The 25,106-nt window shown below is 36.3% G+C and overlaps 3 protein-coding genes across 3 annotated transcripts in view; all 3 read left to right on the top strand.

The window, feature by feature from the left end:
* pip4p1a (phosphatidylinositol-4,5-bisphosphate 4-phosphatase 1a) overlaps nucleotides 1-8,210 on the top strand; it is a 33,002-nt gene extending 24,792 nt beyond the window's left edge. Inside the window, exon 7 of the mRNA XM_028019435.1 lies at nucleotides 7,385-8,210. Coding sequence (XP_027875236.1) covers nucleotides 7,385-7,450 — 66 coding nt within the window. The 3' untranslated portion in view covers nucleotides 7,451-8,210. The remainder of the gene's footprint in view (nucleotides 1-7,384) is intronic.
* On the top strand, nucleotides 7,839-17,984 carry LOC114145812 (ETS translocation variant 3-like protein). Its single transcript, XM_028019436.1, has 6 exons — nucleotides 7,839-7,934; nucleotides 8,403-8,460; nucleotides 13,208-13,439; nucleotides 13,673-13,793; nucleotides 15,758-15,848; nucleotides 17,458-17,984. Exons 2-6 carry the CDS (start codon nucleotides 8,403-8,405, stop codon nucleotides 17,712-17,714), a joined length of 759 nt encoding a protein of 252 aa, XP_027875237.1. The 5' UTR covers nucleotides 7,839-7,934; the 3' UTR covers nucleotides 17,715-17,984.
* A 1,187-nt stretch (nucleotides 17,985-19,171) lies between these two features.
* Nucleotides 19,172-25,106, top strand: part of lig1 (ligase I, DNA, ATP-dependent) — a 73,019-nt gene continuing 67,084 nt past the window's right edge. The window contains exons 1-4 of the mRNA XM_028019423.1: nucleotides 19,172-19,348; nucleotides 19,902-19,970; nucleotides 21,970-22,132; nucleotides 24,754-24,949. Of these exons, the coding sequence (XP_027875224.1) occupies nucleotides 19,332-19,348; nucleotides 19,902-19,970; nucleotides 21,970-22,132; nucleotides 24,754-24,949 (445 nt within the window). The 5' untranslated portion in view covers nucleotides 19,172-19,331. The remainder of the gene's footprint in view (nucleotides 19,349-19,901; nucleotides 19,971-21,969; nucleotides 22,133-24,753; nucleotides 24,950-25,106) is intronic.

Below are 25,106 nucleotides of genomic sequence, written 5' to 3'. Positions count from 1 at the left end.
CAGAGATTGGCACGGAGAAGATAATGCTGATCGCTGAAGTAGAAAGGAATAGCAGGAGGAGGACAATTTCTGTGGAAATGAAGGCTTGGGTTTTGTATTCTTTACCCTAAATGGCCCCTTCGAGAATGGGAAGTCTTTTAATACTAAGACAGAACTCTTTCATTATATTGTCTGCCTCCCTTATGTGCAACTTCTCCTCGGGATGGAGAGGTTATATAGCATAGAGAAAAATGAGTTTTCTTCATATATCTCATTGTTTATGTTGCATTTTTACAGTAATATTCCCCCGACATTGCTGCTCATCTCAGAACCCTGCTGCCTAGTTTAAATTTCTTAGTGATTAGGTCCGGATGCCTCCATCGGTCCCAAGGCTCAATTTCCAAACTGTCAGCTTTTATCCATGGCGCGAGGATGCTTCCTTTGTTGTGTCTGCATATTTTCATGTGTGTCCTGATATACAGCTTCCTCCACATTCAGTGGCAACCCTGCTAAGGCACAGAGGAAGAATGTCAAACACAAGAAGGTGCCAGAAAACCGGAAAAAGGAACTGATCCAAACAGATCACAACATACATGGAGAACTGGGACTACAATCGAGCACTAAGGAACTACAAAATACCAACCAAAAATCTGTGTAAAAAATAAGAACCAGAAAATAGAACTTGGACAAACTAAACTCAAAGTTCTTTTGGTCAGTACATCAGTAGTCCTGTGGGGTTTAACACTGTTCTAACTTTTTAGAGGGGCTTGCAGAAGAGTTGTGCTACAGTTGCCTTAAAATTCTAAGTCTACAACAATCCTAAAGGACTTCATAAATAATTGCAATGTTCTGTGCTGCTTATTTTGTTTCCAATGCTATCACTCTCTGCACTGGAGTGCCGCAAGGCATTGTACTAGGCCTTTTGTTTTATTTCTGTTACTTCCTACACCCAAGACAGTGGCAAAATATTGTTAAATTTGCTGACAACACAGTAGTTCTGGATCTTATCTTCAACAGAAGGAGACAGCCTACAGTACATAGAGGAGGTCTAGTATGTGGCTGATCACCAATAAACTTGTTGGTTTATGTGGCCTACTCATCTATTTGCAACAATTTCATATTTTTGTATGGAATAACCTCTCTATTTGCAGATATTTCCTTAGTCTATTTCTAAAATTTGAAGCATTTAAGCTTGGGAAGCTGAAATACCTAGCCCTAAGCTAGCTGACTTGCTATTGGCTGACACTTGTAAAGCCAAGAACAACATTCATTTTCCTTCGCACTGATTGGCTGCAAGCGCTCAGATATGACTGTAGATATTAGCTTCCACGTAATGCTAAGACGGTTTCCACTGTACGTATTAATGCATATTAGTATATATTGGTGTTTGAATTATTAAGTTAGACAGCCATAAGTCTTTTAATACTCTGAAGTATTTTTGGATATTAGAGTTATGCATTGGCAGTGGTCTCTAACTCTCGTGTATCATGTATACAAGGGAGCCACTGTATTTTCCATTTAATTTGAAGTGGGCATCAGTGCAGAGTGTTATCAGTTATAAATATCTGGGTGTCCATGCCTCCATTGACTGAATAAATGCTAAATTTAAAAGGCAAGAAGCCGGTACCACCAACCACTCGTTCTTGTATTAGGGATTGGTGCGGACTGGTACAAGAGGGACAATATAGTGTGTAAACTTATAACACTAGTTCACCAACAGCTGGTGCTTGTAGGAACAGAACCTAACAGGTGAATAGTTCCACTAGCTACAAATTACATAGTTTCTGTGAATTTTCTCAATTACTTCTGAACCTTGGATATGCCTTTTGTGCCATTGTACCTACTGTGAAGCTGAAATCTCAACCTCAGAATTAACAGTTTGTTTTTACTTTGCAGCAGATGTGGTATAGCTCATAGGACAAGGACCAGTTTGGTGTACCCCCATGTCTTTCAGACCATTACATGTAAACAGAGATCTAATATCTGTGATCCGTGTGATATTAATTTGGAATATGGCTTAAATTAATTTAAATAAAAATCCTGCCCCCACATATAAAGGTTAGCAATTAACCCAGAAAAGGTTTGGAAATATTTAAATGACAATTTGTAGTTTTGAGTTGTTCACTTTTCTGTCTATTCAAAACGTCTGGTTGCTAAGAAACAGAAATAGGTCATGACATTTCAGAATCTCTGAATTTTTGGGTTCATTAGTGAGATGTAGAGGTGTTGGTGAGAAGTTTCCCTGAATTTAGTTGAATCCTCGTTTGCTGTATATATATATATATATATATATATATATATATATATATATATATATATATATATATGGAAAATAAACTTTGGCAGCATTGGAGTTACAGCATATAGTTTAAAACACAATTACCTCTGATGCTGACCAAATGTATGTAAACTTTGAAATAAGTTACATGCAAAATCTCTAAAATATGCTCTTGTTACGCTTAGTAAATGTAAATAATATTGGTAATTATAACTAACCTACAACAAGAGAAAGTTTGGTCTAATTGAACTTCAGACAGTGAGAAAAAAAGTGTATTTTTATTTTTGATTTATACATATTCCTTAAAGACAGGCACTAGCTCCCCTTCATCCCTGCGAGGATAAACAGGTATAGACAATGCATTGATGGATGATGGATGTGATGGATGGATGTTCCTCTTCAATTCTAGGTTTAATCATCAGACACCACAACGGTTTATTCGGATTAAAAGCTGCCAACCTTCAAAATTATTGTTGAAAGAACCCCTGATATTTAACATCTTAGGGCTTCAGATTTATTTGTACAGTTGGACAAATAGGTTTTACTTTTGGCTCATTGAAATGAAATCCCGACAACTACTGAGAAAATGCTTCTTTCACCTGAAGAACATGAAGGCCTATTGGGTCAAAAGTGGAGTTTCAAAGGACTGTTCATGCTTTTATACCTCCAAGGCTTCAGCTACTGTGATGGTGTCTTTTCTTGTTTCAGTAAAAGAGAGATTTCAGATTTATTTTTATTTTATTTTTTTAGAATTTTTCAGAATGCTGCTGCTCACCTTTTAACCAACACATGCAAGAGAAATCACATTACACCAGTTTTGAGCATCACTTCACTGGATACCAAGTTATTTTTAGAGTTCATTTTAAAACTCTGGCCCTTACTTTGAGAGCTCTTCAGAGTCAAGCCCCCTCTTAAATCTCCGACCTGCCTCACATCCCTGCCTGAACCCTGAGGAGCAGATGGGATGGAGCCTGTCAGGGTGGAACATGCTGCACTGCTTAACTTCTGTTGACTCTTTTAAGAAGCAACCAGACGCTTTCATTCAAACATGTCGACGTTTCCATGGCTGTGGTTGCATTGTGCTTTATGTATTGTGTTTTCTTTTGTTTTTTTTTGTTTTACCCCTCCAGGGGGTCTTTTGTGGGCTCTAGTGTCCCTTATATGACAGTGGGCTGACAGGAAACGGGGAAGGAGAGGGGGGAAGACATGTGGCAAATATCGTCGGGTCCGGGAGTCGAACCCACGACGGCCGTGTCGAGGACTCAAGATCTCCAAATATGGGTCGCGCTAACCACTACGCCACCACGGCACGCCCCATGTATTGTGTTTTTATGCATCTTTGTCTTTTTGTCTTCTGTAAAAAAAAAGCTACCTCAATATCTTTTACTTATGTATCTGCTTATAGAAGACATGTATCATCTTGAAACAAACACTTAAGGACTTACATTTCCTCATTAAGTACACTCTACTCAATCCCTTTTGTACTTTTTTATTTTTAAGGTGTGATATACGTATGTAAAGTTCCTCAAACATATGAGTGCAGTTATCTTTTTAAGTGTGAGTGTGTGTGTGTGTGTATGATTTCAGTCCCAGAGTTTTTGCATGTGGCCCAGGGTCCCCTGGCAGCTAAAAGCACGACATTCAACTCAATTAGTGGCATGCATAATTGATAGCTGTCTGGGAGTGTATTTGTATTTACACTGGAATTAAAAGCCTCCGGTGTCAGCTATCACATCTGAGGAGCTGTAAGTGTAAATGTGTATGTGTGTGAAACTGCCCTGGAGAAGTGAATGTATAGAGATGCATGTGCATCACAAGGAGCCTTAGAGGATAGAAGATTTTTTTCTGCTGCAGGGAAAACTAATTCACAGTTAATCTCTCAGCAGCACAACACATTCTTTTGGCTAATAGGTACAAGACGAATGTACAACGCTGCGTTCACTGCAGCTACTTAAAACTTTGATTTAGGCGGATTGGTTACAAATGCATCTTCTCTATTTTCACATTTTTGGACAAAAGATTTAAAGATACTAACCTATTTTTATATCAAGCTTCGTCAGCAAAATTGAATACATTTCAAATTATTTCTAACAATCAACAAATACCTTTTACACTGTTCACATTTTGCGCCATTAAACCTGCAAAGTTCAGTATATTATGTTGACATTTGTGTGAAAGAACAATACAAAGTAGTGCATAATTAAGGATGCATGCTGTTTATTCAATAATGTCTAATAAATGTCAGAGGGCCTTATGGAACAGCTGAAGATAAATTCAACTCAGCTAAACTCAACTTATTAATAATTAGGACATTTTGAAGCCTTTTAGTTCTACTTGAACGGTTGAATACAAACCTTTGAGAACTTAATTAGTAAGAGATGTTGAACCCCAGGTATTCTCCTCCTCCTTTTACTTTATGATGGCCTCCATTTTGTCCATTTGCTTAAAAAGGAAAGTCAAAATCCAGACATACATATAATTGAGAGTCTGTGAAAAGAATTGGACACTGATGTTCACAGATGCTCTCCATTCAACTTGACCGAGTTTGAGCTATTTGCAAAGAAGAATGGGCAAAGATTTCAAAGGAATTCAAAAATACTCTATAAATCCTAAAGGGAAGTTTCTGTGCTGCATCTGTCTCGAGTTTTGAGTCAAGGGTCAATTACAAATTCATACAACATCTTAGAGATTTAAAAAAAAAAAAGAAGAAAATGTGGAAAATGATGAATCTTTCTGATTACTATTTTTTTAACAAATAAAATTCCAATAAAATAAACTTTTGTTCGTAATGTGGTATATTGTAAAAGGTGTAAAAAATTTTGTAAAGTGTGGTTTACTGATGAATGAGGAGAAGGATTCAGCTTCTATGCACCACAAATCTGGAATAAACAGAAAACGTCCAAACAGCCAAAACACTCAGTGCCTTTAAGTCTAGAATAAAAACCCACCTGATTAGAGTTGCTTTTGAAACATAATCAGTGAAACATTAATAAACAAACTTATGTGTGACGATAGCACTTGACAAAATGAAATATTTTAATTGTTGACTGTTTTCTATGATTTTTGTTTTTATGAAGTAAAGCCCTTTGAAATGCCTTGTTGCTTCCAAAAAAGCTTCAATAAATCAAATTTTAAAAATATGAATCATGTCATCAAGTGAGAATCATGAACTTACCTTCGCTTACTTTTAAAGTTGTGTAGATTTTTTACATCAACCTTAATTAAACCAAACAGAAAATCCCTTTAAACGGTGTTACTATGTGAATATGATCCTGAACACAACGTGTCAGACGCCTCCAGCAGACGCCAGTGCGGCAGAGTGCTGAGCAGTCTGATAACCTTGGTCAAAGTCACTGCCGTTGAGCAAAAAAGCAGCAGCAGAGGGGTGACAAATGGCCCTGGCACTGAGTTCATCACCTATTTGATTTAGCAAAGAGAAAACCACCCGTCACCTTCCCTCAGCGCCGTTCTGCTACCCCTGACTCGAAGTGGAGGAGGGAAAGTGCTTTCTCCTATTTCCTCCTGGTTTATTTCCCTCCAGTTCGTGCTTCACCTCTGCTTTGAACCTTTTGCTCTCTCGCTTGTATGGTCATCTACGGTTGTTATACTGCTAACGCTGTTTCTCCTCTCTGAGAAATAACTGTTGCTTACAGCAGATGCTGCCCTAAAGATTTATTAACTTTCAGTTCATCAGATTTTTTTGCCTCACTCTTTGAAGGCTGAAATCCCAGTATAAAAATAAAATCTTTTCTTGTCCAAATAAAATTCTTATGCCAAATGTCATTTCCTGCTGATCATTTAGTACTTTAAATGGTAACTGAACAGGTGTTAGACATAATTTATGCCTCTATATTGAACAGGATCTTTGTTTTTGATGCTTTTAATATATTTGATTATTTTGCATAAGAAATATAGTATGTAAATTGTCAAATCCTGAGAAATAGGAGGTGTTCCTTTTCTGTGTTGCTCAAACACAACTAAGGTTAAATTTGTTGGTCTGATATTAATTCATCCAGCTGTAATCTAGTTATATTGTAGCTATTAACACAAATTATGTCCCACAGGATAAAATGGTTTTTATGCCATGGTTTTAAACAGTATTTTACCTTTTTTATTGTAATAAAATGTAACCCTGTTACCGTTTTTTCCTTACTTGGTTGCCATATTGTATGTTCTGTCTGACTTGCAACACATTTTTCTTTTTATATTAATTCACCATTATAGGTAGGATTAGGCTTTTAAATGATGTCTATGTGACTGTTGGCACTACAAAATGTATTTAAAAGGGAGTGCCATTGTCTTTAAAGTCAAAAAGTAATTTTAAACCACCTTTCTGGCTGCTCGTCACAGTAATCAGGCTGATCAGAATTAGAACAGAAATTACAATGTCTACCTAAATACTGCCAGAATTTTAGTGTTTTAAATTACAGTTTTCGTAGTGAATTGTAAGCATCTGGGACTGACCACAAGAAACTTTTAAATTCCTTGACAGGGTGTCAGTTTATTATGTCTTCTTTCCCAGAAAACATTTCCTCTGGCTGCTTCTTCATCGCTGGATACAATACACATGTACAATTTTCTGTCTATGAACTCAAATTCATGTTGCAAGCATGAATGTCACTATGTTTACCCTTTGCAACGATTCAGTTGTGGTTTGACGACAAAGTTTTGGCTTTCCAACTCACGATTTTCACGTATTCCTCAATTTCTAACACGGTATAGAATAAAACGGTTGTTAGCTATAAGCCTGGAAGCTGAGCAGATTTTAACATATGCCTGTGACTTGTAGGTTTTGTGAAGAAGATCAGAGCTGCTGGAGAAACTGTGATGATTGTTGCCAGAGAATCATGACAGAGTGAAACTGTTTTAATGTTGATATTGTTCTTCTTATTGTTTTTTACAGTTTCTATCATAGTTCTATTTAAACATTTTTAATCTGTTTTTACATATTTATTCTAACAAATTGTAACCATTTTATTGAATCTAACCTTCGTTGGTTGCCATATTGTTTACTTTTTCTTACGAACTAAACAAGAACATCTTAATCAGTTTTAGAGTTTTTTTTTAGTTTTTGACCAAGTTTTTCTAATTCCTAATTTCTAATTCTAATTTTCTAATTCCATGAAGGAGGCAGGAAAGGGAGCAATAGGAGCCAAGAGGGTGGGGTGGGGTGAGTGGCTGGGGGTCAGATGAGACAGAGGGTTTAGGATCCAGTCCATCCATCCTTCAGTACTCCCTTGACTCGGAGTGGGCCGGCGGACAAAGTGATCATTGTTTCCCAGTTGGCGAAGAGCTTTCCACTCCAGTAAAGGTAACGGGACATTTTGATTTCTTACTTTACTGTTTTTACCACAAAGATGATTTCACAGCTAATGAAGTAATTAGTGAACATATGTATTATACTTATTCAAAATACTCTTTTTTAAATATCTTTACAATTTGTATTAATTTATTTTTATTTTGACTATAGATAAAATAGCATTCATAATTAAAGTGGCTTTTAATGCTCCTAAGCTGTAAATGAGCTGAGATAATGTTAAAAATTGTTTGTAAATGTTTATAATTTCCTTTTTGATGGCAGACCATTTCGAAGCTGGCCTTAAACGTTGGCCTAAAGGTGTGAAATATCCCGTGACCCCTGAGTGTCCTCCCACATGAGAGGAAAAAGGGAAATAAAGTAAGAGCTGAGGAGGAGAGATCGTTTTGTTGTTGCTCCAAGATAAGGGGATATTACAGCTTGTGGAAAGGAGCTTATGGCGGAGGAGAGACATGATTCACTGGGGAAGAAGTGAAGTGCTTCTTTCTCGTATAGATGAGCTTTTAGCCTTCCAGGGAGAACGTTGGCTGCAAATCGCAGAGGGGGCGGGGTGTCTATGTGGTGTCTCTTGTGTCTATGAGAAGATGATGTGTGTGTTTACCAGGAGAAATTATACAAAACTAACAAGAAGAACAATTTCTGCAGGGGGGAAATTATGCTTCTACATCCTGATGAGTTAAATATTATCTTATGCACCTCATAAGTTTTATGCATGTAATGAATATCATGAACTCAGGCTCATCGGTAACCGAATATATATGACAATAAATAAAAATTCAGTGACGAAGATGCTGAATTATTGCATCTGTTCGTCTGTCTTTGTGACAGATGCAGTGCAGCTGTAACTCCTCAGTCGGGCACCTTTCATCACCTTACTGGAGCCGAGGTAAGATTGTGTGTGTTTGTGCTGATTTTCATCTCGGTTATTTGCATATTTGTGGGTTGACATTTGCGTAGGAGGACTTTTATATGAAAAAAAAAAAAAGTTATTATAAATTCCCTCTCTGCAGAACCCGTCTCCGTCTTGCATTTTAATGTGATAAAAAATAGATTATGCGACAGACTGGCGACCTGTCCAGGGTGTACCCCGCCTCTCGCCCGAAACGTTAGCTGGAGATAGACACCAGCACCTCCTGACCCCACTAGGGACAAGGGTGTAAGAAAAATGGATGGATGGATGAAAAAATAGATTAAGTCCCAGCTCACATAAAACTCACAGCTGAAGTTATGAAAAATACAACATGAAGCCAAGTATGTTGAATGTGCAAAATCTTCCATCTATGTTACAAGTTTTATTTTTTTTCTATCATTTTTTCTTTATCTTTTTTGACACAAGCACAGTAAAGTTGTAGATGTTTTTTGGATTGTTATGCAATGGTTGTGCTGAAGCTTTTGAAAGTCTTTCTACCACAATCCAACTTTTTCATAAATCCTGCAAATGATTATAATAAAAAAAAATTGCAATAGTAATATATTTTTTAAAATATTCTAAGGTTGTCTTGATCAACATTCATACAGACTTATTGTATTTCTGAGACCTCTACAGCTGCTCAACCAGCTGTAATGTGTAAATGCATTGCTAATTACATTCTTTCATTCTTTATAGAAAAAATGCAAAAGCTTGGAGTATATTTTTATTGTTTGAAAGTTAAAAAATATGTTTAAATATCCCAAATGTTTTCAAAATGTATAGATATTGGTCTTTATGTGTCAGATAATTGCATTTTTTTATTATTATTATTTTAAAATGTATATAAAATTCTATACATTTTGGTGTATGTTTAGATAAAAGACCCAATAATTTTTTTCACAGTTCAAAAATCATAATTTTATGATTTATTGTATGAGGTTTTAAAAAGTTAAGCCTTATGCCAACAGTCATCATTTTTAAATATTTTTAAGACCTCAACCTAAGATGTTTGTACATTCATCATAGCCTGTTGTAAAGATTAATCAATGTATTAAATATATTTTTATCCAAATTCACAATGCATAAAAAAATTCAAATAATTGTTCTGTTGCTCTACTGTAAAGGTTCAAACAAACCACTAAACTAATTTATTTTTTTCCTATGACATTGAATATGGATTTGGAAAATAGAATAAATTATGCAGTTTTTTTTAATTGTTTTATTAAATTACCATACACTGTTCAGTTTTTAAATTGCATATTTTTCTGACTGAAGAACTTAGTTTTTTCTTCTGCATGCTAGCTCCACAGGAAACTTGTGTTCATGTTTTCCTAAAAGAAATGCTTCTTCAGGCTTGTTTCATTCTGGATCCAAATTATTAACAAATATTTTTATTGATTGTATGTATTTGGATGTAAAGCTCTGGTGCTACCACTTTGGAAAAGGTTTAAAATGTAGAAGACACACATGACTGCTGAGCTGCACCAAGTCAGCCCAAGGTTGTTTGAGGCCCCTTGCAGAATTTCATTTTCCTGCGGTTAAATGTACCAGTCAGCTCCAGCATTTCTCATAGTCAATTTATTCTTTTTGCAGTTTTTGATGTATGGAAAAAAATTTGATAACCTTTGACCTTTAATGACTTGAGAATATGCTGAGTGATTTTATAGTCTGTGTCTCAAAAGCTATAGGAGTTTGATGAGCTACAACATCTATAAAAACAAACAAACACAATGGTGGCTTTGATCCAAAATGGCTGACTTCCTATTGGGTTTGGACCATGGCTCCAAGAGACTTCTTTGTACGTCCTCACAAAATACACATGTGTGGCAAGTTTCATCATTCTGGGTTAAAGCAGAAAGGTTCAATTAAATTCTGGGTTAAATTATCAACCTCAAGCTATTGGGGTTGATAATTGGGCTTGGGGCTGATAATTTAAAGTATTCTAGGGGGCGCTGTAAAGAACTTAGGCCACATCCACCAGAGACTGTTGTGGATTCCTGATGGGGGGCAGATCAGGATCAATCCCAGTGAGTTTGGTGCAGCTCGGTTCAAATCCGTGGAATTTAAAGTCAGACACATTGCAACAGTGTCTTATGTGGCTTCACCGCAGACAATAAGCACAAAACAAAACATAGGGGCATGTATAGTATTTGAGTCCGTATGTATAATTGAGTAAATTATATTGGAGAAAATTCCTAATGAATTCAGACTTGTGCAAGAGATTCTTGTTTTAAGTTGCATGTTGCATATATATTCCACAGTGGGATAAGAACAGTTCAAATACATCATTTGAAACCCATAACCACAATTAGCATATATAAACTTCTGACCAGAACTTTCTTCACATTACTTAATAAACATGATGAAATTCTCACCTTCTGACAACAGAAAAAGAAAACAGAACGCAGGAGATTCATGACAGAAACGAAAGTGAGAACTGTTGCACTGGATTGCAACAGATTTCCAAAGTTGCCTGAAAATGCTGACTAATATCTGTAGCAGAGATAGAAAACCACATAGTGTACAGGGACCTTTCAAAAACAATATATCATGGAAAAATGAGATACAGTCATTCAGTTTTTCTGTATCTCAGAAAAACCAGGTGTCAAAATCCCTTGAAGATGTTTTCAGCTCTGAAACTTCTCTTCTCTTCAAATATCTCTTTAGCATGACAAATGCACAAAACTTTCAGATTATAAACTAGAAAATTAGTTGTAGTTAATTGCTAAAGTATGACATGGTATTGAACAGAATAGAAGTAGAAATCATTTTTATTCTTAACTTTAAAATAAACGCAAAATAATTAACTGTTCATCAGAGGTCGAAACAAAACTAAATAATAGAAATAATTATAAAAATCTTTGGTTTAGATATTTGTATAAAATCTGTGTACTGTTTGGTACACACTTGTTTGGTGTTTTATAAGAGCTTCTGTAAATACAAAATGTCGACAAGAGGAATAAAACTGCTTCCTATTAATCGACCACCTCTGATCTTAATATTTAATGCAATTATTTTAAACCTCGGTCACAGTAAAGAGATTAGAAAGTGCTGTCATATTTTAATTCGTTTTTAATGAGACAGCAGGTTAACTATTGCAGGTAAAAACACCTGATTTGTTTCATCAAGCTGAACCAAAGCAGCTTGTACAGCAGGTATTTGTAACACGGTTTTTAATGAGGAGTTAAGCTCCTGAACTAAAACACCTGTTAGGAGATAAACCTAAAATAACAAGACGACCTCAGACGAGTTGAATATCTTTTTTCCCCCGGGGTCCTACCGTGTAATTTGTCCTACCGAGAGCTCTGTGAGGCACAGAGCTTTCCGAATACACAGAAGTATTACTTTTTTTTATTGTACCGACCAACTTAACCGAAATCCTATAATCCATAGCAAGAGAAATCATCAGTGAGGAAAAATATGTTGAACTCAGATTTAAGGATCTGGGACGATGATAAATGGATCTCAAGGGTATTGCCTCAGCTTTTTAATAAGAATCAGATATTTAAAAGAGAACAAACTTTGCTTATCTTTGTTCCTATCTGGTTGGAAACGGCTTTATGCCAGATCAGTTTACACAGTGTGGGAATGAAATGGCTTTAAATTTGGAACGCTTTAATTTTTTATTAAAGCAGTGGAAATGATGGATACCTAATGTGTTAAGAGCCTTTTTTATTAACCACACTGTCTTTGTCTTAATTCTGCTGTTAGTCAGGTTCAGTGAAACATCGCATGAGGCTCTCTAAGGACACATTTGAATAGAAATGATTTCTGCAGAAGGTCAAAATGAGTTGCTTGTGTCTTTTTATCATGAGATAAACTGTTTCCCGCTCTATATGAAATTGGGCTTCAGCTTTGTAATGAAACCTGTGCAGGAGGTGCAGTGAGACAGGAGTGACAAATTCAAAATGGAGGAGGGTTCAGATCAAGAAGGTGAAAATGAGTTGCTTGTGTTTGGATCGTTTATCGGCAGGTTTGAAAGATGAAGTCAGGCAGGACTTTCCACCAAGTATCAGATATGCAAATGACATTGTGATGTTTAGAGAAACAAAGGAGAGCCTGGAGAGAAAGTGTGCATAAAAAGAAAAGTTTACAATGTAGTTTAAAAATAAGATTCTCATTAGGAGTGGAAAGCATTTGAAAAAGCCAACTTTAAAAATTTAGCAACTTTCCTGACAGGTGAAAGGTTCAAAATAATAAAAAGGAGCAACTTTTCTGCACTCCATTCAGCCTTCCTGTTATCAACAGAAAGTCTTGCTCTCTCACACAACCTGAATGAACCAACAATAAGTCCAAACATCTCATAGAAAACAGTTTTATTTTAAATAACTGTTAGAGTATTAATTGTTTGTAAGTAAAAAGATTTGATTTTCAGTCTGGTGGATGAAATTTCTCTGCTTAAATTTGGTGCAGGGTTAAAAAATTTTTTTTACAGTACTGTGTAAGGTATGAATTGCCCACACTGTAATCTCTTTCTTTGTTTTATCAAAGTAGCCAGAATTTCTCATGATATTTTATGGTGGTCTTAATCAACAATTCTTTAAAGTTTGGATTATTGGGAGGGTAAAATAAGGAACAGACTGAGGGGTCCAGTTGAAGTTTCTACTAGTTTTATACACTGCTCAAAAAAATAAAGGGAACACTTAAACAGGTGTTTAACACTTAAAGTGTTCCCTTTATTTTTTTGAGCAGTATAGTTTGACATTTCATCTCCTTCCCACAGCAGTGCTGTTTCCTGACTGGGCCTACAAACCAGCCTGGTCTCCTGGTTCCAGGCAGGTCCAGCTGTGGCACTTCCTGTTGGAGCTGCTGGGCTGCGGTGAGGGCGGAGCCATCGGCTGGGGGGGCGAGTGGGGCGAGTTTGTCATCAGGGACCCCGAGAGGCTGGCCAGACTGTGGGGGGAGAGGAAGGGCAAACCACACATGAACTACGACAAGCTGAGCCGGGCGCTCAGGTAAAGACTTACCATTCCTATATATGAGCTGATCCTGCCTCAAGCTGCTGCGCTCAATAAATTAAAAAAACCCTCCTTGGCAGTACAAGTTGTACGTATTAAAATGTAGCAACCAAAATGCCTCTTAGATGCACATTGCGTCTGTGAGAAAACAAGCAACTAAAGTGCCCTGGAGGGACTGGAGTGCACACATCAGCATTTCAGTCTGACACAGAAACACGTTTTGCTTGCAGATACTACTACAACAAACGCATCCTGCACAAGACCAAAGGGAAAAGATTCACCTACAAGTTCAACTTCAGCAAACTCATCCTCGTCAACTATCCAGGGTACCTGCCTCCGTCCAGCCATCAGGTCCTTATCAACAATTTACAGGGTTTCAGGTTGCTTTTTGTCATCTGCATTTCCTAAATAATTCGGTAAAAATCACAAAACCTTCCTAAAGTTATTTGATAAAGAGTTTTAAAGCCACATTTTTAGAAAGAAGACGCTGTTCTCCCTTCTTTTATTGGCAGTCCTAGAAAAGATATGCAAAGTAAACTCAGACTTTATTGCAGTAGCAGAATTTACCACATCACCGGGCAACATTGAGACACACAGGACAACAACCACATAACAATAATTCATGTAAAATAAAATCTTCTAAAGCATTTTCGTTATTTACATTTAACATTTTAAGCTAATCAAAATGAGTCTGACTTGTTTATTAATAATTTATGACTTCCTGTTTCGCTTTTCAAAATGGGAAAAAAAAACCCAGGAGAACATGGGATTCAAATGGTGAGCTTCAAAAAGTGTGTTGAACTTTTAAAGTGAGGAAATGACCAAAGAAAAACCATAAATTCAAGACATCATGGTCCTAAATGATTTAAACAAACAAAAATTAAACATCAACTTCACCTCTTCAGGCTGAGGGCCTGTTAGAGTGAATTTTATCCTAAACTCGTTGGGTCAGGGTCAAAGTTCACAGCAGGGGCAGCGATATTTATGGTACACGTTAGATGTTTAATATAGAAATAAACCTGCTAAAATTAAAGGTGCATGAAAAATTTCTTCACTGGAGTGAAGCATCAATTAATTCTAAGGCTTTTTAAGCTATAATTACCTTAAATGCTTCAAAGTAAAACATTTTTCCTCAACTTAACAGTTTTACAATCTGAATACCTGAAAATCTATTAAATAATGTAATACTGTATAAATCAAGAGTCTGACTCACCAAAGAAGGGAGGGAGTAGGTTAAAGGCTTAAGACAGGGTAATTATTTTATAAATTCTGCAATAGTAAGGATTATTAAAGAGGCAATTTGCAATTTAAAGGTAAAATGTGCTGCCTAAGCATGTAAAAATCTTATCCTTTTAGTTAGAAAGTGAATTACAGAATTCCATTTTAATGTCACAAAACTGAGGAACCACTTTCCTCCTTTTGTTTTTTTTAACCCTTCAGATCCTTTCATCTACATTCCTCACAGTTTTTAAAAAGTTTGAAAAGTTAAACGATGAGATTTCAATTAAACCTGCAATTTTAATTCAAATTAATACACCAAAAAACACAAGTTCTGTTGAGAAATGTGCTTGTTTTTTTAGACAAAATGGATCAAATGTGTTCAGTGTGTGACTGCAAGCACAACCTGGACTCTTTACTCCAAGCAGTCGCAGGCCAGGATCGGAGTAATCTTGGAATAACCCAGGCTTTCCATGAATTAGTCCTCGTATGGATCGCAGCATATGCTGCTCCCAAACCTCTATACGTCATGCAGAATTAGCCGTGACAGAACAGATGTGCTCGTTCTAACAGCCACGTGCACTGATGCTTCTCCATATGACCACAGATGCTGCTCATGGAGCTGTGCTCCGATAACAAGTTCAGAGAGTCTTCTCCTTATTCTGCAAGACAGTGTGACTAAATCATTCCAAAAAAAAAAAAAAAAAGAATCAATTAATCAAATCTCAGAACAGTTCTCTCCTTTAATTTAATCAATATTAAATGGGCCTCAGGGTTCCGCTTCTATTGGTGGAGAATGTTCTCCAAATTCTCTGAATTTTTGACAGCCGAGCTCCCCTGCTGATCAAATGATTTAGCATTAAATTAGGAATGAGTACATTTCCAGAAATAATAATAATAAAAATAACTTTGCAGTTTCAGTTTCTTTTCCATCATTTTGCAAGCAATTTCTCTTTTTTCATGTATCATGCTTTCTGTTTAAAACATGTGGTGTTCCTAATGTTTTGGCTGAATGTTGGCAGACTACATTGTGTTGATGGTTTCTTCCATCCATCCATCCATCCCTCCATCCATCCTTCCATCCCTCCATCCGTCAGCTGGTCCACAGGGCCCCGCTATGCCTCCCATTCCTCCCCTCGGAGAGTGGCCTTCCTCTCTGTGGAGGAGCAGGATCATTGATAGACAGAGGTAATCATAGTGAATAAAAATCACATCTTTAGCTCATCCAAAGAAGTGATTTTCTTGCTCACACATCTGGAACCAGCTGGATTATTTTTCCTAACCAACATATTTTTTTAATGAAAAATACAACAAAAGCTAAAAATCTGTTGGTCTGAAGGAGAAATTGAAAAGGTGTAATACCACACAATTAATCACCAAATATTGCAGAAGTACTTATTATCTGTAGCTCCTATTACAAGGACACAGTTTCTGTACTTGAATGCATTTCAGGCTGAAACTTAGTGACTATATATGAAAATAAATGTTTACATACAGTCACTATGAATATCATTCTGACACATCAGAAATTCAGAAAACGTGTGCTTCCAGTATTTATTTTTTATTTGTATACAAAATACAAAATTATTCAAATGCATATTTATAGACCCCTGAATTATTGGTGAATTCATGTGAACTTTTCCTTGGCAGTGTTATGCAAAACTAAATTCAACCTTGGTTTTAAATGTTGTTTCTGGCAAAGTGGGTAATTTTTTTGAAAAAAATGTAATTAAAATAGACAAAAAAAATCATGAATGCTAATAAATCACTACCACTGCTCATCTTGCTTTTGCTAATTGCAATAACTATAAATTCTTCTTTTTTATATTTATGTATCATGCATGTAATGAATCTCTTGATCAATTTTTGGAGAATTTTGTCTCTGAATAAACCTAAAGCTAATTTTCATGAAAAAAAAGTTTCTTACATATTTGTTAAAATTGTCGCCAGTAAAACTGTCAATATTGTATGAGATAGACAATCTGTGAAAAGCTCTGGACAAAAGCAACCAATCAGAGCCAGGAGGAGGGCTTTAGCGATGTCAATCAACCTTATGAACTAGTTGTTGAATATAATAATGGTGGAGAAACAGCTTACCGTCACAGGAAAACAGTTTAACCGCAGTTATCGGTGATCGTGCTAACTAGCCTTAGCATTCATAACAGGCTCTGCTGACAAGGAGAAGCTATATGGGTATGACTGACAGCGCTAAGACCTGCCTACTGGCTCTGATTGGTTGTTTCTAGTTAAGATTGTAAGAGGTTTCATACCGTCATGACATAGTGAGTGTTTCAGCAATTATGTAAAAAAAAAAAATTAAAGTTATATAAAACTGCATGTAACTTTAATAACAGACAATCTGTGGAAAAAATTAGCTAACTAGAAACAACCAATCAGAGCTAAGAGGCAGGTCTCAGCAATGTCAATCACATGTTCATATAGCTGCTCATCTTCTTTCACTCTCCCCCTTGCTGAGACCCTCCTCCTGGCTCTGATTGGTTGTTTTTGGTCGGGAACACCGCATTTCTTTAGAGGACAGCACAGGGGGGAGGTGGAGGAGATCCATTTTTTCACAGATAATCTGTCTCATAACAAACTGTCACGACAGTTTCAACAAATATGTAAAAAAGAAACCCATATTCTTTATAAGAGTTACATACTGCAGCTTTAAGGATAGCTGAGTGCTTCATGGTTTGGAAAACGGTTTTGTTATTGTGACGTTGACAGATTAAAATTGTGTGTCTGCGCGCCGCTCGTCTCACCGGAGACTCACATGATTGATGTTCCTCCTCCACAGCTGCTGGGCCTCTGCCTCACACCCTCCTGCTCCCCAAGCCGCTCCCGGTGCCTCAGCCCCTCCACGGCCCCTTCGCCTTCATCCCCGCTGCCGCTCGCCCGGAGGTCGGCCAGAGAGAGCCCAGGGAGTCGGGTCTAAATGCAAATGGCTGGCTGCACAGAAGCTCCGCAGACTGGGACATGAATCCCCACATAAGCTGGAACCTGTCAGGAGAGAAGCAGCAGGACGACGACAGAGTGGGGAAACATGCAGACTGAGGACAGGGAATACAAATGAAAGACTTTCTTTCATTAAATCTCTCCAGTTTAATTATTTTTGTCTTTGTTTTGAGTCATTGTGGCATAGTTTAGTACCTGTGGATTAAAATTCACCACATTTGAAGACTATTTATGGGCTTGGACTTCCTTTTTAATAGAACTACTGATAAACCCTGCATCTTTTATGGGGTGGCAGGGGAACTAAACTTGTAAACAATTACCAACATAGGACTTGTGTTTTGGTAAATAAATCAATGCACTTGCAGCATACATTATTTAGCTGTTTGTCTTGCTTCCTATCCCCCTGCTTTGAGCTTTATGAAAATGATATGAGTGGTATGCCATAAATGATGCATTCAAACAGGGACTGAGGAATTTTCATCAAAGCGGGTCCCACATGTCTGTCATCTATGCAGCATCAGGACCAGCTCCCTCTTCTTGCAGTTACCACTCCAACAGAGCAGGGGGCAGTAAAGCGTTTGAGATGCAGAAGACCTTTTACAGGGTTTGCTCCTTTACAGTTAGCCGGTGAATGAACCGGGCAGAAGGGATGCCGAAAAGTGAGGGAGGAGTCTGAAAAGCGTTTTAGTGCTGGAAGAGTCGTTCTCTTAAATCAGGAAGATAAAGCCACAGCAGTTTAAGTTAATTAAGTTAGCCTTAAGGATTGGAAGACAATTTCACTCGTTTTAGTTAGTTGTGTTTCTTTAGCAGGACTCGAAATTTAAGTAAAAACAGAACTAGTAAATTTTTATCTTATATATCCTGAATTGAATTTTTTATGAATGTAGATTTTTCTTTTCAATACACAATTTTAAAATATCGTAAATCAAAATTTTCAGGTAAATATGTGATCCCGGTATTTGAAGGCCACGTAAGGACGATAACTCTCATTAAAATAAAAAATAAATCAATAACTTTATAGATGTAAATAAATAATACACCAAAGCTTGTAATTTATTCTTTTAAATTCACAAATTACATTTATTTTCATGAAAAAAAAACCCGCCACCGACCCCTTAGTGCGCCGCTCGTCTCACCGGCTGGCGAATGGCGCAAAGCCCCGTTTCAGAGGGGGAAGCTATGTAGAAGGAAGATGTTTCACTCTGATAATATTTTTGGATATCATAAATGGGTTCATTATTTTTTTGTACTCCCACATTCATTTTGTTACATCTCATAAATATTTAAATGTAAACGACAAAAAACAATTAAAAATAAATGATTTTCCCCAATACTTATTTAACTGTTTCGCATTTTCATTTTTGATTTTGTGTATAACGTAAAATAATGTATAAAATGCCAAACATGCCATTCATCTACGTTCTGTCACAATTACAGAAACGATTACCAATTTTATTTAGCTATTTCTTTTTTTTTTTTGTTTCCAGACCGAAACGTTAGTTTCAAGTTATGTCACGTTATTTTTAGGGAAACGTGACTCCTCTGTCATGTTTTAGGATCTTTGACTGACATGTCATTTTGGCGCCGAATATTCAGTTATTATACCGCTCTGTAGCGCGGGAGTTGTATGTTTTCGCGTATACATGTTGGAGCCGAACTATAGTTAATTACTAAGTTTTAATTCAGCATCAAGCGAAGAAAGTGTTTAAAGACAACATGCAGCGGAGCATCGCGTAAGTAACGACTGTGTAAACAGTTTAAAGTTTTAATTTACTGTGTTGAAGGAGTCTATGTGTCTTTAATGTAATAAACACCCACGTAATATGTGTTATATGTTGTTTTTGCTGTTAAATTGTGTGTTAAAACGGTTCCTACCGCGACCAATAGCAGTGTATTTGTGTCAATAGTTGTAAGCTAGCACTAGCATAACATAGTTATAGCTAACTGTGGTTTAGCTCTCAAAAATGTTTATGAAAGTGAGACTCTTATCTTAACGTGGAGGTTCTGGGACGCTTTTCAGCTTGAAGTAGCTCAAGTTGTTAAAACATAGTGGTTGTGAAGAAGCTTTATGATGCTAAGCACTTGAATACACCCAAAGCAAGCTAGCAAGGTTAAAACACGGAAAAGCCACAAACATCTACGTGTTTATGGGGTTTTAATCTTGTATAACAACACAACGTTGCTCCGTAATTGTCAACTGGAAGTATAATGTTGCTGGACTTGCGTTGTTTCGTGAAAACGTGTTGCCTCTTAAATTTAAAGGATCTATTCATATTCCTGTTCTAGATCGTTTTTTCAGCCCAGGAGCAAGGCTAAAGACAGCCAGAAGAAAACTGCAGATGAACCAGTGAAAAAGTAAGTTGTTTTTCCATGTTAAATCACATATAACGAGACAATGCTGCAGTTGTTTCCTTTATCTATCTATCTATCTATCTATCTATCTATCTATCTATCTATCTATCTATCTATTTTCATCACAAAACTCACCCTCCATACTCAAAATCCACTGTTTGTTTACCAGATTCCATCTTATGAAGTTCATAAATAAAATTGCTGTCATTTTATTTGCCTATATTCACGCAGCAAACTGTCTAGGGAACTTTAAAAGTAAATTTGAGTCTAGTATGTATTAATATCGTTTTGCATTAAATTCTCAGCATAAATAATTTCCCCTCAAAACACTATTAATTGGACATTTTAAAAAAGGTAATCTGTTTACTTTTATATTGACAATTTATAACAAACTGCACATATTTGAAATACTTACAAGTTAATCTTAAAATTTTAGAATATTGAGAAGGAGTTCAATAGTTTTGCCATTCTTTGCTATAAATGAAACCAGTTCTAGAATAGCTCTGCTCACATCGGAGTAGCAAAAGCAAATGAGATGGATTAGCTTACTAACAGTTGATTGTGTCCTTTAGTGCATGTTACTGAGGAATATTGTCTCTGTTGTCCTGATATTGAGCTGTTAGCATATCATACAGCAACAGTCTTCAGTCAGAGGCCTCATCAGGTACGTTGTAAGACTGAGTGCTACTGGAGATCCCTTCTCCCCACAGCATCACCATCCACAACGACTGCGTGACATGAATTTGGTCAACATTAGTTTCCATTTGGGATAAATGAAGCATTTTTTAAATTGAATTGAATATTGTATTGAATCATTAAACAGAGAGAGGGATATTCGAATGTTTATTCATTGTAATCTGGTAGTTATGACTGACAAATAAATAATCATGCAGGTTTTATTGGTACCGTCCTAATAATTATGCAAAATTACTGATAAACTAATAAATCTGCATATTAACACCATAATAAGTTATTGAAACATATTTTAATTTTTTTTTATTTATTGTGATTTAGCTAATGTAGATAGATTTTTAGAGCATATAAAAAATTAAGTCTTTTCCTACCAGTAGGTATTTATCCTATTATCTATGATTTATTGTGATACATTTCTTATAAGAATTTTTATTTAACATTGTCAAGATAAATTACAATTGATTATGTTTAAAGCCCTCCAAAACTGTCCATATTGTTGGGATTGTTTGTTTTACTTTTATTCTCCACTGTTTATTTAACAAAAGTGTACCAGTAGATATCAATACATTTGAAAATATGATTAAATGCGGTTACTGTGTGCAGTTTACTGATACAAATCACACTTCTTTATGTGAATGAAGCATGTTACAAATGGGAATGTTTCTCAAGAGCAGTATTTGTGTTTGTGGGACTATAATTGCTGCGACACACTAAAAAAAGAAGTAATAAATAGTTCTTATTGTCACATTTATCATTATTACAACAGTATCACACAATATCGTGATAAAATCTTCATCCCATACCGCTCTCCCCTGATGATCAAACTATTTTTGATATATTTTGGCTGAATGCTAATGTTTTATAAAAGCTCTGTCTTAATGGGGATGAAGCTGCCTGAGTGTGAACTTATTTTCTGACACTCGTTGCAGTTAGAAGCTGATCAACATGAGGAACATATGCGGTTTTGGTGGAATAGCAGTTCTATGTAGATGTGTGAATTAGTTTTTGAAACCGTTAATGATCAGAAGATGCTGTGAAAACTTTTCTGCTCAATCTGGAGCTGCTTTGAAGATGATGTGTTCATTATCACTATAGTGTGTAATCTTTAAAGCAAGTCTTAAGACTCACTTTAATTGACTCGCCTTTATGTAATGACCCTCTTCACAGCTGTGACCGCTTTCCTTTATTTCTCTGATTTTATTTTTTTTCACTTCTTTTCCTGCTGACCCCCGTCTTTTTTTCCCTTTAATATTCTTCGCGTGTGGTTTGTGTTTATGTTCCTCACCGGTTTGTCTTTGCGTGTTTCCAGGCCCATAAAGAGCCCCTTGAAGGTGCAGAACGGCGTCCAGGAAGCGGATTCGCCGATCAAGAAGGTCGCCAAGCGCAGCCGGCAAATCGTGGACAGCGATGAAGACGAGGTGCCGCTTGTAAAAGAACAAGGCGACAAAGGTGCTCCCGCTAAAACCGAGAAGGTAAAAACGCCCGTAATAAATCCACTGGAGCTGCTGTAATGAAGAGCTCCCACAGGCTTATCATTGGCGTTTTGTTTATTTAGTGATGGGGGACATCACTGTTACACATCATTGTCAATAAGCTCCATTTTGAAAAGAGCTGATTATCAGCATTGGCTGGCATTCAACCACCTGTTATTTGATAAACACTCCTCTTAACCGCCCCGCTCACTTTGCGGGGTGACGTGTCTGCAATTATTCATTATTTTCTCTCGGAGGGGAGAGAGTGTGATGGATATGCGAGGTTAGTCGGTGTGACCCACCACTCTGCTTGTTTATGTGTGGCCAGGTGGTAATAATACATCCTCTCCTGTCCTGTTGGCAGCAGAGCATCTCCAGTAGAGATAATGTCAGTCGGCACCTGATAACTGCTTTTGTCTGCGATTTATCTGTTGGTTCAATTCACTGATGTCTAATTGCTCCTCTGAAACATGTAAAAACAGTGTCCAAAATTAACTAGAAAGAGAATTTATAGGCCAGTTATAGGTTTATGACTATAAAGGTGCCATAAAATGAGGCCTAAAAGAGATGAAGTGCTTGTCAGGGCCATTGGTGTTAAGACTGCTGTGGAAAAGCTCTTGATTCTGTCAGATTTCTTTTGTTCTTTGCAATTTTGTTGCACTTAAATCTTTCATATGATCAGAAAAAATCGTATCTGATAGCAGACATGTCGATCTTCCTAGCTGCTTTTCCTTTGACCATGTAATTGAGCAATAGGATGTTTTGAAAATTAATTTGCTTAAAGGGAACATGTCAATTTAGAAAAAAATTGTTAGGTGTTTTTTAGTTTTTATTTCAGAAAACTGCAAGGGAAACAAATTTTTCACATCACGAGTCACATGATCAACCAGATTTTACTACTGGCAGAAAAGACGAAGAAGTCGTTGAAGAATCATTGCGCTGCGTGTTTTTTAATGACTTATTGCCTGAATAAGATTATTCACATGTGATTTTAACTTTGCATTTCTTTGCGGGTTTTTTTGTTTACTTTTCTTTTTGTTGTTGTTTTTTGGTTTGCTTTCAGAATATACACAAAGTTGTGTGCACATTTGTAATGGAAATCAGCTTGTGTTTTTCAATTCAATCCCAATCTTTAGGATCACGACTCAATTCAGAAACCAATTTTTGTATTTAAATGATCTGGAGATTCTGTTTAAATTATGTGACTGACAAGAGGAAAAGATTTTAGTCTAAAAAAAAAAACAATAATTATTTTAAAAAATTGTCGGCATTTAATTGACACCTGATACCGACTCTATTATTTTTTTGTGTTTTATTTTGTTTTATCTACATATTGCTATTACCATTATTATTTTTTGTATTGTTTCTTTGCTCTTTTTTTATCCATTTATTCTATAATGTTATTGTTTTTTACAGCACTTTGGCGCAATTTTAAACCTGTTTTTAAAAGTATAATTAAATTTGACTTTGGCAACAATCTATAAGATTCCATACTGTATCAAATTCCAAAAGTTTATAAATCTATGAAAAACAGTTTGTGCATAAAATTCTGTAACTTCAGTTACCTGTATTAGGTTAGCTTAGATGCTTGGCTTTTTCTTGAATAAAAAAACATTAAGAACAAAATATTTTATTCCTTGAAAATATTCTCAAAACAATAATGTTATCGTTGTTTGCAACTTCTGGGACAATTTATCATCCAGCAAAACTTTGTAATCACGACCGACCTAAGAACAACCAAACTCTCTTCAAGCTTTTATATTTTCGCCATTTCAGTTCTTTCAGTTAAATGGTTTCAATTGAAATTGTAGTCAGCTATTTTCCAACAAATGTTTCCTGTAAAACCCTTTTTTAAATCAGCTCTACCTTTGGAGCTTTCCGTTTCTCCTGGATTAGATTCTAATTAGATTTTAATGCGAGATAAACAACTTTGTTCCTGTTCCCTCCATCAGGGTCATGTTTTCTTCCTGCAAGCTGCAGCTAAATAGCCATGATGTCTTATTGCCAGTTTCAAAGGTGTGTTTGTGGAAATGAAGCTTTATGTGGAAATAACCCTGGAACAAGTGATTATTAAGGCCTAGGAACGGCTAAGAGGTAGTTTCCAGTTTCTGCAATGAGTCGTTTTCTTTTCATCCTTGAATTATTTTCCTTCTTTTAATCGCTAAAATCTCTAAGTCGAGGATTTAAAAAAGAAGTTGTTGTTTTATAGATGAACGTTCCAGCAATTGCTTGTGATGCTTAATTTATTAAGACTACAAGCAGCATGTATTTAGAGGCTGATTTAAAATTACTGAGTGCTTTCTGTAAAAGATGGAGAAGATTTGATTCGAATGAAACCGAACATTTACTCTGGTGCTGAATCTGGTCTGTGTGAGACGCTCTGGATACTCTGGATGTGTGTTGTGTTTTTTATTGTTCTCTGTTTAAAGTTTTAAATCTGCTCTCTGTCATGTCCTCTCATCATACATCCTAATTTTTTATTTTTTTTATGATTGGAAAATGTCTGTTTATTTAAATATCTTAAATAAGTTTCTTTTAAAACTGATCAGTGTTTAAAAGAAAAACTTTGTGTTTTCCATCCCTTTAAGTAACAATTACTGATGCTTCTGTTTGTTTTTCAGACGGATGATGTGTTCAAAGCCGTACTCACCCCGTTGTCTCCAACGCCGGCCCCATCCACACCCGTAACCCTGGAAACACCGGAGACGTCGGCCTCCTCAACGTCGGCCTCCTCAACGTCGGCTTCCTCAACGTCTTCAGGGACGCCCAGTACTCCCAGTTCCACCTCCACGTCTAGAATTATGAAACGCAAAACTGGTCAGTATCCAATCGGAGTGGATTTTCATAAATACAAACCTCAGAATAACTTTCCATTTCATAGTTTTTTTCTCATTCTAACTAAAATGCACCTTCATTTTTATTTCATGCGTTCAGGGACGTGTTTTAGGGTTTTATTTTATGGAGACAATGAGCC

This window comes from Xiphophorus couchianus, chromosome 6 (genome assembly GCF_001444195.1).
Source record: "Xiphophorus couchianus chromosome 6, X_couchianus-1.0, whole genome shotgun sequence".
In the NCBI taxonomy this organism is placed as follows: Eukaryota; Metazoa; Chordata; class Actinopteri; order Cyprinodontiformes; family Poeciliidae; genus Xiphophorus; species Xiphophorus couchianus.
This window is presented reverse-complemented; position numbering and strand designations above follow the sequence as displayed.